This window comes from Belonocnema kinseyi, chromosome 4 (assembly GCF_010883055.1).
Source record: "Belonocnema kinseyi isolate 2016_QV_RU_SX_M_011 chromosome 4, B_treatae_v1, whole genome shotgun sequence".
Classification (NCBI taxonomy): Eukaryota; Metazoa; Arthropoda; class Insecta; order Hymenoptera; family Cynipidae; genus Belonocnema; species Belonocnema kinseyi.
In genome coordinates this window covers 19,867,800-19,881,824 of record NC_046660.1, presented here as the reverse complement: position 1 = coordinate 19,881,824, position 14,025 = coordinate 19,867,800, and the positions used below count along the sequence as shown (strand labels likewise).

The 14,025-nt window shown below is 20.2% G+C and overlaps 1 protein-coding gene across 1 annotated transcript in view; it reads right to left on the bottom strand.

Annotated features, from left to right (window-relative positions):
- Window positions 1–14,025, bottom strand: part of LOC117171444 (transmembrane protein 161B) — a 59,058-nt gene that overhangs the window by 13,568 nt on the left and 31,465 nt on the right. Inside the window, exons 6-8 of the mRNA XM_033358779.1 lie at window positions 13,340–13,456; window positions 13,116–13,256; window positions 5,481–5,655 (exon numbers count right to left, since the gene is read on the bottom strand). Of these exons, the coding sequence (XP_033214670.1) occupies window positions 5,481–5,655; window positions 13,116–13,256; window positions 13,340–13,456 (433 nt within the window). The remainder of the gene's footprint in view (window positions 1–5,480; window positions 5,656–13,115; window positions 13,257–13,339; window positions 13,457–14,025) is intronic.

Sequence of the window (14,025 nt, the reverse complement as noted above, 5' to 3'; positions counted from 1 at the left end):
TTTTTAACTAAATAAATAATCATTTTTAACCAAAAATGGAATAGTTACATTTTTAGTTTAAAAATTAATTTTCGACAAACAATCGGATTTTTATATAAAATAATCCAGTTTTTAACCAAAGCGATGAATTTTTAAATAAAACTATGAATGTTCAAATTGAACAATTAAATATTAAACCAAAAAGATGAATTTTCAAATAAAATTATAAATATTTAGCTGCAACACTTGAATTTTCAACAAAATAAAACAATTTTTATACAAGAAGATTAATTTTCAAATATAAAAATTAATTCTCTACCAAAAAATAAAAATTTTCAACAAAATACTTCAATTTTTAACGAAATAGTTGAATTTTTAAGTAAAAAAAAAATATTAATTTTCAACCGAAAATGGAATAGTAACATTTTTAGTTAAAAAAATTAATCTTCAACAAAAAAATAATTTGTAATTAAATAGTTTTTCACCAAAATAATGAAATTTTAAATAAAATTAAGAATCTTCAACTGACTAGTTAAATGTTAAACCAAAAAGATAAATTTTCAAATAAAATGATATATATTTAACTAGAACAATTGAATTTTATACAAAAAAAAACGGATTTTTAAACAAGATTAATTTTCAAATATAAAAATTAATTCTCTACCAAAAAACACAGTTTTTCAACAAATTAATTCAATTTTTAACGAAATATTTGATTTTTTAATTAAAGAATACAAATTTTGATCCAAGTAGATCAATTTTTAACTAAAAAAATAATAATTTTCAACCAGAAATGGAATAGTAACATTTTTAGTTAAAAAATTAATTAAAAAAAACAACGGATTTTAAATTTTAAAAATTAATTTTTGAAAAAAAACGAATTTTAAACAATAAAGTTGAATTTTTAACCAAAAGATATGAATCTTTGATAAAATAATTAATCTTTAACAAATTAGTTGAAAATTCAAATAAATAGTTCAATTTTTACCTGAAAAGTTTAATTTTCTACGTAAGTAGTTTAATTTTGAACGAAAAATGGAATAGTTAAATTTTCAGATAAAAAAGAAATACATTTTTTTATCAACACTTTATTGGTTAAAAATTTTTTGTTTAAGTTTAAACAAGATGATAAATTTCAAATCTAAAAATTAATTCTCTACCAAAAAATACAATTTGTGAACAAAATACATGAATTTTTAACGAAATAATTGAATCTTAAAGAAGACAAATTTTCAACCAAATAGTTGAATTTTGAAATAAAAAAAAAATTTCCACCGAAAATTTAATAGTAAAATTTTTAGTTTAAAAAATTAATTTTCAACCAAAAATAAAACGAATTTTCAATAAAATAGTTTAATTTTTCACCAAAATAATAAATTTTTAAATAAAATTATGAATCTCCAGCTGGAATAGTTAAATGTTAAACCAAAAAGATGATTTTTCAAATAAAATAATAAATATTTAACTGGGACGCTTGAATTTTTAATAAAAAAGATGCATTTTTAAACAAGAAGATTAAGCTTCAAATCTAAAAATTAATTCTCTACCAAAAAATACAATTTGTCAACAAAATACATGAATTTTTAACGAAATAATTGAATCTTAAATTAAAGAAGACAAATTTTCAACCAAATAGTTGAATTTTGAAATGAAAAAAAAAATTTCCACCGAAAATTTAATAGTAAAATTTTTAGTTTAAAAAATTAATTTTCAACCAAAACCAAAAAGAATTTTTAATAAAATAGTTTAGTTTTTCACCAAAATAATATATTTTAAAATAAAATTATAAATTTTTAATAAAATTATAAATTTATAAATAAAATTATGAATCTTCAGCCGCAGTAGTTAAATTTTAGACAAAACAAAAATGAATTTGCAACTAAAATTATAAATATTTGACTGGAACACTTGAATTTTTAACAAAAAAAGGATTTTTAAAAAAACAGTCTAATTTTTAATCGAAGCGATGAATTTTAAATAAAACTATGAATCTTCAGTTTGAATAGTTAAATATTAAACTAAACGGGTGAATTTTCAAATAAAATTATAAATATTTAACTGGAATACTTGAATTTTCAACGAAAAAGTTGCATTTTTAAACAAGAAGAATAATTTTCAAACATAAAAATTAATTCTCTAAAAAAAACTTTTTAACAAAATACTCACATTTTGAAAGAAATAATTACATTTTCAACAAAATAGCAGGATTTTTAATAAAACAAGATCAATTTTCAACAAAATTTATGGATCTGAAAATCAGTAAAATATTAAAATTTTCAGATAATTTTCAACCAAAAATGCAATATTTGAATTTTCAGTTGTTAAAACAAAAAACTAATTTCAAACTAAAATTAAAAGAATTTTCAACCAAATGTAGTTGAATTTTAATCTAAAAAAGAATAATTTTCAGCCAAAAATGTAATAGTAAAATTTTCAGTTAAACAAATAATTTTTTAACCTGAAAATATAAGTTTTTAACAAATTAATTAAATTTTTAATCAAATAAAAGAGTTTTTAACTAAAAACGATGAATTTTCAACTAAAAAATTGAATTTTAATCTGATAAGGCATAATTTTTAACCAAAAATTAAAAAATTAGATTTTTAGTTTTAAAAAAAATTTCATTTTCAAGTAAAGATATGAATAAACAACAAAATTTTTTAAACAAATTAGTTCAAATTTCAAATAAATAGTTTTATTTTTAAGCAAATAGTTGAATTTAAATAATACAAAATAAATAAAATAAAAAGTTAATTCTCTTTTTAGAGTGAGCCTTAACGTATTTTTTTTTTAAATTGATCAATTTATGAATCTTCAAAAAAAATTAATGATAAAAAAAGAGTTCCACATTCAACGAAAGTGTATAATTTCCAACCTAAGAGTTAACTTAGATAATTTTCAACCAAAAATGAAATAGTTGAATTTTCAGTTGTTAAAGCGAAAAACAAATTACAACCAAAAATTAAAAGAATTTTAAAACAAATTGGGATATTTAAATTTTCAGTTTAACAAATAATTTTTTTACCAAAAAATATGAGTTTTAAAAAAATACTAGAATTTATAACAAAAAATTAAATTTGCAATTAAATAGGAGAGGTTTTAACTAAAAACGATGAATTTTCAACCAAAATTTTGTTCAAAAAATGTCATTTTCAAGTAAAGATATGAATGAAAACAAAAATTGTATCAAATTAATTCAAATTTCAAATAAGTAGTTTCATTTTTAACCAAATAGTTTAATATAAAAATAATGAATATAAATAATACAAAATAAATAAAATAAAAAGTTAATTCTCTTTTTAGAATGAGCCTTAACATACCTTTTTTGTAATTCTATATTTAGTACTCTACCGGCCTCTTTTTTCTCTTTTAAACTAAAAAAGGATCATTTTTCAACGAAAAATGGAACAGTTGAATTTTCAGTTATAAAAATTTTTTTTACCAAAAAATAGAAGTTATTAACAAAATAAATAAATTTTCAATAAAATAGGAGAGTTTTTAACTAAAGACAATTAATTTTCAATCAAATAGTTCAATTTTGATCCTAAAAAGCATAATTTTTAACCAAAAATTGAAAAGTTAGATTTTTAGTTGAAAAAAAAATTTCAATCAAAAATAAAACTAATTTTCAAGAAAAAAATTTCATTTTCAAGTAAAGATAAATATCAACAACAACAGCAAATTTTAACAAATTAGTTTAAATTTCAAATAATTAGTTTTATTTGCAATCAAATATTTTAATGTGAAAATAATAAATAAATTAAATACAAGGTTAATTCTCTTTTTAGAGAGAGCCTTAACGTACCTTTTTTTAATTTTGGAATTTATGAACCTTCAAAAAAAAATTAATAATAAAAAAAGAGTTCCACATTCAACCAAAGTGTATAATTTCCAACGTAAAAGTTAACTTTTGAACTAAAAAAAGATAATTTTCAACCAAACATGGAATAGTTGAATTTTCAGTCAAACAAATAAAATTTTTGACAAAAAATATTAGTTTTTAACTAAAAACGATGAATTTGCAACCAAATAATTGAATTTTAATTAAAAAAAGCATAATTTTCAATAAAAATAAAACTAATTTTCAAGAAAAAAGTTCCATTTTCAACTAAAGGTACGAATCAATAACAACAAAATTTTGAAACAAATTAGTTCAAAATACAAATAAAAAGTTTTATTTTTCACCAAATAGTTTAATATAAAAAGAATAAATAAAAATAATATTAAAAAAATTAAATAAAAAGTTAATTCTCTTTTTAGAGTGGGCCTTAACGTACATTTTTTTTTAATTTTCGAATTTATGAACCTTCAAAAAAAATTAATAATAAAAAAAAAGAGTTCCACATTCAACCAAAGTGTATAATTGCCAACCTAAAAGTTAACTTTTGAACTAAAAAAGATCATTTTCAACCAAAAATGGAATAGTTGGATTTTCAGTTAAACAAATAAAATTGTTGACAAAAAATATTAGTTTTTATCTAAAAACGATACATTTTTAACCAAATAGTTGAACTTTAATTTAAAAAGTATTATTTTCAATCAAAATAAAACTAATTTTCAAGAAAAAAGTTCCATTTCCAACTAAAGATATGAATCAATAACAACAAAATTTTGAAACAAATTAGTTCAAATTACAAATAAAAAGTTTTATTTTCCACCAAATAATTTAATATAAAAAGAATAAATAAAAATAATAGAAAAAAAATTAAATAAAAAGTTAATTCTCTTTTTAGACTAAGACTTAACGTACCTTTTTTTTGAGTTCTGTAATTTATGAACTTTCAAAAAAATAAAAAAAAGAGTTCCACATTCAACCAAAGTGAATCATTTCCAAACTAAAAGTTAACTTTTGAACTAAAAAAGATAATTTTCAACCAAAAATGGAATAGTTGAATTTTCAGTTGAAAACATTAAATTTTTCACAAAAAATATTAGTTTTTAAACTAAAATCGAGGAATTTTTAACCAAATAGTTGAATTTTAATTTTAAAAAAACAACATAATTTTCAAGAGAAAAGTTCCATTTTCAACTGAAGATACGAATCAATAATAAGAAAATTTTGAAACAAATTAGTTCAAATTACAAATAAATAGTTATCTTTTTCACCAAATAGTTTAATATAAAAAGAATAAATTAAAATAATAGAAAATAAATAAAATAAAAAGTTAATTCTCTTTTTAGAGTGAGCTTTAACGCACCTTTTTTTTATTTTGGAATTTATAAACCTTCAAAGAAAAATTAATAATAAAAAAAAGAGTTCCACATTCAACCAAAGTGTATCATTTCCAACCTAAAAGTTAACTTTTGAACTAAAAAAAGATAAATTTCAACAAAAAATGGAGTAGTTGAATTTTCAGTTAAAAAAATTAAATTTTTGACAAAAATATTAGTTTTTTAACTAAATAGTTTTATTTTTCACCAAATAGTTTAATATTGAAAGAATAAATAAAAATAAATAAAATAAAAAGTTAATTCTCTTTTTAGAGTGAGCATTAACGTACCTTTTTTTGTAATTCTATATTTGATATTCTACCGGCCTCTTTTTTCTGTACGTCTAGTCTTTGATTTGCAAGATTAAGATAAGATTGCAGGTACACTGGCATCAGAGCCAGCTTCAGTAAAACTACGACTATAATTGCTATCAGCCTCATGCTATCAAAAGCTGAAGTAGTCATTCTGAAAATGAAGAAAAAAAATTTTAGCATCTTTTTTTTTAATAATTATTTTTTAAAAAGAGCTCAAATCGACTAGAAGCCTTAAAAAAAGTCGCATCAGTTCGAATTTTCAAATTAAAAAAAAAATACTGTTAAAAGAACAAAGAAAAAAAAATTTTCACGAGTTGTATTGAACAAAAAAAAATATATGAATTTTTAACAAAATAGTTGAATCCTCAAACAAAACGATGAATTTTAAATTAACAATTTATTCAGCTTAAACAATTATCAATTTAAATAGAAAATATTTCTTTCGGAAGTTAAAAATTTACATTAATTTTAAACTTCAGAAAAATTAATTTTAAACATTTTAAACTCGAAATTACTCAACAATTAAGGCTTTAAATTTGTAATTGTATAATTTGAATATGAAGATAATCCTTCAAGAATATTTTTTAATCAAATAAATAAATTTTAAAAAATTATAATAATTTGCAACTAAGTAGTTGAGAACTTCCAAGCAAAAGAGACGAATTTCTAAGAAAATAATAAAAATTTCAGCCAAATAGTTGAATTAAAAAAAATCTGCGAACTTTTAAACAAAAAATATTACAATTCAATCAAATTATTGAATTTTTGAGCCAAAATGATGAATTTTTTTAAAAGAGAGTTGAATTTTATTGAAAGACAGTTGAATTATCAACCTAAAAAGTTGAATTTTTAACAAGAAGATTATATCAACGAAGAAAGATGAATTTTCAAATTATTAGTTAAATTTAAAAAAAAAAACTTGTGACCAAATAGTTTTAATCTAAAGCCGAATAGTTAAAGTTTCATTTCAAAGACAAAAATTAAAAAAAAAGATAATTTTCAATTACAAAATATATTTTTTTTACACTAAAACCAAAAAAAAAAAAAAATGAATTTTCTATGCTAAAAGATAAATTACAAAAAAAGAATTAAATTTTCAATAAAATGCTCGAATTTTCAAATAAAATGGATTTATTCTCAACGAAATAGTTGATTTTTTAAAGTAAATATAGAAATTTTTTAGAAGACAGCTGAATTATCAGCCTGAAAAGTAGAATTTTCTACAAAAAGAGCATTTTCAAGCAAAAAAGGATTAATTTCAAAATCAAATAGTTGAATTTTCAAAAGAAAGAAAATTAATATTTAACAAAACAGTTGCATTTACAACTAAAATGTTGAACTTTCAAGAAAAAAAATTAATTTTCAACGACGAAAGATTAATTTGAAACCAAAAATTATGAACTTTCAACCATAAAAGATAAGATTTCAATTCATAATGACTATTTTTCTATCCAGTATAAATGTAAAATAATTGAATTATCAAGCCAAAAAGACGAATTTTTTAAAAAGAGAGTTGAATAAAAAATTCCCCTTTTTGTTCAAAAATAGCTTTTTTAGTTGAAAATTCATCTTTTTTTCATAATTTTTCAATCTGAAAATTTAACTATTCAATTTTTGCATAAAAAATTTGAAATCATTGTTTAAAAAGATTAATTTAATTTGTTGAAAAATTCACTATTTTGTTAAAATCATCTCTTTTACCAAAAATTCAACTGTTTTATTAAAAATGTATATTTTAGGAAAAAATTAATTCCTCTCGGTTGAAAATGAACTTTTTTTTGTCGAAAATTCTTTTTTTTTTGGTAAATTAATTTTTTAAACTAAAATTTAAAAATTCAATTTTTTGTTCAAAACAAAAAAAAAATCTTTTTAGTTGAAAATTCATCTTCCTTGATTGGAAATTTATCTATTTGGTTGATGATTGAACTATTTCCTTGATAATTCGTTTCGTTTAATTTAACTGGTTGAAAATTACTTTTTTAATCTGAAAATGTAACTATTCCATTTTTGCATAAAAATTTAACTTTTTTGTTAAAAAATGAATTGAAAATTCATATAATTTCTGAAAAATTCTTATCTTTGGCTTAAAAATTCAAATGCTCTTCATTAAATTTTAATCATTTTTGTTTAAAATTCAACTATTTTTTTAAAATAATTTTTTTAAATAAAAATTCATTCTTTTGGATTAGAAATTCATATTTTATGATTAAAATGATTTTTGTCGGTTGAAAATGAGCTTTTTTTTTTTAAATTCCATTTTTTGTTCAAAATATATCATTTTTAATTGAAAATTCATCTTTTTTTATTCGAAATTTGTACTTTTGGTTGAGGATTCAACTATTTTCTTGATAATTCATTTTTTTTCAATTCAACTGATTGAAAAATATTTTTAGTTGAAAATCCATTTTTTAATCGGAAAATGTAACTATTCCATTTTTGCATAAAAATTGAACTGTTTTCTTACAAAATTAATTTAATTTGTTGAAAAATCGACTATTTTGTTGAAAGTCCTATTTTTTGTTGAAAATTCTTTATTTTTGTAAATTAAATTTTTAATCTATAATTAAAAAATTCCATTTTTTGTTCAAAAATATCTTTTTAGTTGAAAATTCGACAATTTGATTAAAAAATCATTTATCAATCTGAAAATTTAACTATTCCATTTTTGCATACAAATTTAAAAAAAGTGGTTTAAAAAGATTAAATTAATTTGTTAAAAATTCTATATTTTTGTAAATAAAATTTTAAATTGATAATTTAAAACTTTCAAATTTTGTTAGAAAAAAATCTTTTTTAGTTGAAAATTCAAGAATTTGATTGAAAATCCATCTTTTTTTGTTCTAAATTTTTTCTTTTTGGTTTATGATGTCGGTTGAAACTGAACTTTTTTTTGAAAATTATTTATTTTTGTAAATTAAATTTCAAATTGATCATTAAAAAATTCCATTTTTTGTTCAAAAATATCTTTTTTAGTCGAAAATTCAACAATTTGATTAAAAATTCATTTATCAATCTGAAAAATTAACTATTCCGTTATTGCCTACAAATTTAAAAATCGTTATTTAAAAAGATTTATTTGATTTCTTAAAAATTCTTTATTTTTGTAAATAACATTTTAAATTGATAATTTGAAAATTTCACTTTTTGACAATTATTCGTCTCTTTTCGTTGAGTTCAACTGGTTGAAAATTCATTTTTAAATCTGAAAATTTAACTATTCCATTTTTGCATAAAAATTAAAAAACTGCTGTTAAAAAAGATTAATTTAATTTGTTGAAAATATCACTATTTTGTTAAAAAAATCTCTTTTTGTAGAAAATTCTTTGTTAATATTTGTTGAATTTTTTTGGGAGGGTAAATTAATTTTTTAAAATAGAACTTAAAAATTCCATTTTTTGTTAAAAAAATTTTTTATTTGAAAATCCATCTTCCTTGATTGGAAATTTCTCTATTTGGTTGATGATTCAACTATTTTCTTGATAATTCATTTCGTTTCGTTTAATTCGACGGGTAGAAAATTTATTTTTTAATCTAAAAATGTAACTATTCCATTTTTGCATAAAAATTTAACATTTTTTGCCGAAAAATGAATTTAATTTCTTGACTAAAATTTTGTTAAAATCATATTTTTTATAAAAAATTCGACTTTTTTATTCAAAATTCATCCCCTTGGATTGAAGATTTTCATTTTATAGTAGAAGTCATATTTGTTTATTGTAAATTAATTTTTCTTTGTATAAAATTCAACTATCTTCGAAAAAAACTAGAAATCATCAATTTGCAATTAATAATATTAATTTTTAATTAAAAATGGAATATTTACATTTACAGATAAAAACTTAACTCCCAACGCATAAAAAAATTCTGCTGAAAAGTTTAATTTTTTACTAAATAGATGCATTTACAACAAATGAGTTGAACTTTTATTGAAAAGATACAAATTTGTAAAAAAAAAAAGGTTAATTTTCAACCAACAAATTTAATTTTTCCCCCATAAAAGATGAGATTTCAACCGAAAAAATTAATTTTCTATCCTGAAAGATAAATTACAAAAAATAGTTAAATTTTCATTCAAATCCTCGAATTTTCAAATTGAAATCATCTTTTTTTATATAAAAAAAACTCAGTTTTTTTCATTCAAAATTCATTCTTTTGTATTAAAAATTTATATTTTACGATAGAAGTTTTTTGTAGAGGAATTTTTTTAACTAAAAATATAAAAATTCCATTTTTGGTTCAAAAAATATATTGTTTAGTTGAAAATTCATCTTTCTTGATTGGAAAAATTCTTTATTTTCTTGATAATACGTTTCGTTTAATTCAACTAATAAAAAAATTCATATTTTTTGTTAAAAAATTAATTTTTTAATCTGAAAATTTAACTATTCCATTTGTGCATAAAAATTTGACTGGTTAAAAAATAATAATTTAATTTGTTGAAAAATCCACTTTTTTGATTTTAAAAAAGTCCTATTTTTTGGTTAAAAATTAAACTGTTTTCCAAAAAATGCCTATCTTTGGTTTCAAAATTCAACTGCTCTTTATTTGATTTTAATCTTTTTTGGTTCACAATTCAAATATTTTGTTAAAATCATCCTGGTATCGAAAACTATCATTTTATAGTAAATGTCATTTTTGTTTATTGTAAATTAATTTTTCTTGGTATAAAATTCGAATACCTTGGAAAATAAAAAATAAATTTTCAATTAAAAATGGAATAGTTACATTTTCAGATGAAAAATTAATTCTCTACTCAAAAAAAGAAGAATTTTCTACTAGAAAGTATAAAAAAGTTAACGTTTACAAAAATAGATAAGTTTTCAATTAAAAAATTTAAGTTCAATTTAGTTCAATTTTTAAAAGAAAAAAGGGAATTTTCAAGTAAAATTATAAATTGTCAACCAAAAATATTAATTTTCAAGGGAGAAGTTCCATTTTTAACTGATGAGTAAAATTTTCAACGAAAAAAGTTCTTTTTTAACAAACGAGTGCATTTTTCAGTTACAAAAATTAATTTTTAACAAACAAAAAAATAGATTTTTCAACTGAAATTATAAATTCTCAACTAAAAAAATTAAGGTTTAAGGTAGTAGTTCAACTTTTAACCAAGGATTTGAATTTTCAGCCTAAAAATACAAAATTTCAACGAAAATGTAATATGAATTTATAATCATAGATTTTTTTCTTTTTTTGTCAAAAATGCGTCTTTTTCTGGCAGAAAATTTATCTTCTTGGCTGAAAATTCAATTTTTTGATTAAAAATGACCAATTTTATTTGAAAATTGGTATTTTTTCTAATGAAATCAACTCTTTTCGATTTGGAATTAAAATCATTTTTGATTTTAATGCATAAAGTGACTATTTTGTTTCAAAATCGGTTTTTTTTTGCAGAAAATTAATCTTCTTGGTAGAAAATTCGCCTCTTTGATTGAAAATTTAACTTTTTTGTTAAATTTTTTTATATTTTTTTGTTAAAAATTGATTTTTTTACCTGAAAATATACCTATTTCATTTTTGGATTTGAAATTCAACTATTTGGTCAAAAACTCAGATATTTTGTTGAAATTTCTCTTGTTGGATGAATTCAACCCTTTCCAATTTGAAATTAAAATAATTTTTTATTTTGATACCTAAATTGACTATTTTGTCAAAAATCTGACTTTTTCTGGCAGAAAATTGATAATTTTGGTATAAAATCCAATTATTTGATTAAAAATGACCAATTTTATTTGATAATTGGTATTTTTTCTAATGAATTCAACTCTTTTCGATTTGGAATTAAAATAATTTTTAATTTTGATGCATAAAGTGACTATTTTGTCGAAAATCTGTCTTTTTCTGGCAGAAAATTGATAATTTTGGTAGAAAATCCAATTATTTGATTAAAAATGACCAATTTTATTTGAAAGATTGTATTTTTTCTAATGATTTCAACTCTTTTCGATTTGAAATTAAAATAATTTTTGATTTTAATGCATAAAGTGACTATTTTGTTTCAAAATCGTTTTTTTTTTGCAGAAAATTAATCTTCTTGGTAGAAAATTCGCCTCTTTGATTGAAAATTTAACTTTTTTATTAAAAATTGATTTTTTTTATCTGAAAACTTACCTAATTCGGTTTTCAGCTAAAATTCAACGATTTAGTCAAAAATTCCTGTATTTTGTTGAAATTTCGTCTCTTGGTTAGAAAATTAATATTGTTTGTTGCAAATCACATTTTTCGTCGAAGATTAAATTATTTTGTTGAAAATTGATCTTTTTGGATAAATTCGACTCTTTCCAATTTTAAATTAAAATCACTTTTAACTTTGATACCTAAATTGACTATTTTGTCGAAAATGCGTCTTTTTCTGGAAGAAAATGTATCTTCTTGATTGAAAATTAATTGCTTTTGTGGATCCAATTTTTTAATTAAAAATGACCAATTTCGTTTGAAAATTGGTATTTTTTCTAATAAATTCAACTCTTTTCTATTTGGAATTAAAATAATTTTCATTTTTAATATCTAAATTAACTATTTTGTTCAAAATTCGTTTTTTTTTGCAGAAAATTAATCTTCTTGGTAGAAAATTCGCCTCTTTGATTGAAAATTTATGTAGTTTGTTGAAATTTCGTCTCTTAGTTAGAAAATTAATATTGTTTGTTTCAAATTTATATTTTTCGTCGAAGATTGAATTATTTGGTCAAAAATACGTCTTTTTGGATTCATTCAACTCTTTCCAAATTGAAATTTTAATAATTTTTTAATTTGATACCTAAATTGACTATTTTGTCGAAAATGCGTCTTTTTCTGGCAGAAAATTCATCTTCTTGGTTGAAAATTAATTATTTTTTTGTTGAAAATTCAATTATTTGATTGAAACTGAACAATTTTCTTTGAAAATTTGTCTTTTTTCTAATGAATTCAACTCTTTTTGATTTGGAATTAAAATAATTTTTATTTTTAATACCTAAATTAACTAATTTTTTGAAAATTCGCCTCTTTAATTGGAAATGTAACTTTTTTTATTAAAAATTTATTTATTTTTTGTTAAAAAGAAAACTATCTGTTCAAGAATTCATGCATTTTGTTGAAAAATCGTTTTTTGTTGTTGAAAATTAATTTTTGGAATTGAAAATTTACCAATTCCATTTTTTGTTTGTTAAAAATGCAACTAATTACTTGATAATTCATCTTTTTGCCTTCACTTTAACTGCTTGAAAATTAAATTTCTAATCTAAAAATTCAACTACTCCCTTTTTGGATAAAAAATATAATTGCTTTGTTAAAAATTTATTTAATTTCTTAAAAATTTAACTGTTTTATTCAAAATTCATCCTTTTGTATCAAAAATTCATATTTTATGGTAGAAAAGTATTTTTTTTTATTGAAAATTAATCTTTCTTGTTTGAAAATAAACTTTTTTTGTTGCAAATTCAACTATCTTCAAAAAAAAAAATCTTTTAGCTAGAAAATCGAACTATTTGGTTAAAAGTTCAAATATTTTATTGAAAATTCGTCTTTTTTGTTTGAAAATTTATCTTTTTGGGTATAAAATATTTTTTGTTTAAAAAATACACATAATCCGAGCCCTGAAAATTAAAAGAAATAATTTTAAATAAATAATCTTACAGGGGATCAGTCATTCCACTGAATACTCTTGCCGTAAGGTAGTCACGGCTTATTGGTTTGAACCAGAGAGTTACTAAAAAGAGTGGAGAAGCGTAACTCAAATTTGCGAAGAGCATTAATATCTTCTTGTCCTTATAATACCTGAAAAACAATCGCATTTTTACCAAATTCTTTTTTTTTTTGTAATGATTTTTAAAGTGATATTAAAAAAAATGGACGCAGACCTTAACGTATCCCAGTGCATTTTCGAAACCCTCAATCCAGGGAAAGTGAAAAGCGAGCCTAAAAATCCACACCAAACAGCAAGAACGAACTTAACAATAATTTTCGATGCTGGACCTCTAAAATGAAATTAAATTTAAAATCATATTTGACTTTCAAATTCTGTTTTATTATTTTTTTTTTCAAAATAAATCCACACTGGATAAAAATAAAAATTATAGTGGCCGTTTTAATCGGAAAAAAAATTCCCAGTCGTTTCCCGTTTCGTAAAATTTTTTTAAATGGAGCCTTAAAAATTTTTTTGAAGAGAAATTTTTTATTTAAATAATTAATAATATACAAGTGCAAAATAGAAGCTTTAAATATCTTTAAATTGCACATTTTTGAAATAAGGTTTAAATATTTTTGGTTTGAAAATTTAAATTAAAATTAATCTTCCCTTTCAACTCAAATCAGTAAGAGTTGAGAAAAAAATAAAACATGGTTCTCCTCCAATTGTAAAAAAATTCAAATAAAAAGTTCCTCTCTTCCAAGATAAAAAAGCAAAAAAGAAAAATATCCTATTCCATTTCAGAAAAAAAAAATAATCAAAATTTCGTCACTTCCAACTCAATAAAAATATTAAAAATAAAAAATTTCCCTCTTCCAACTCAGAAAAAATTGAAAATAAAAAAAATCTTCCCTTAAA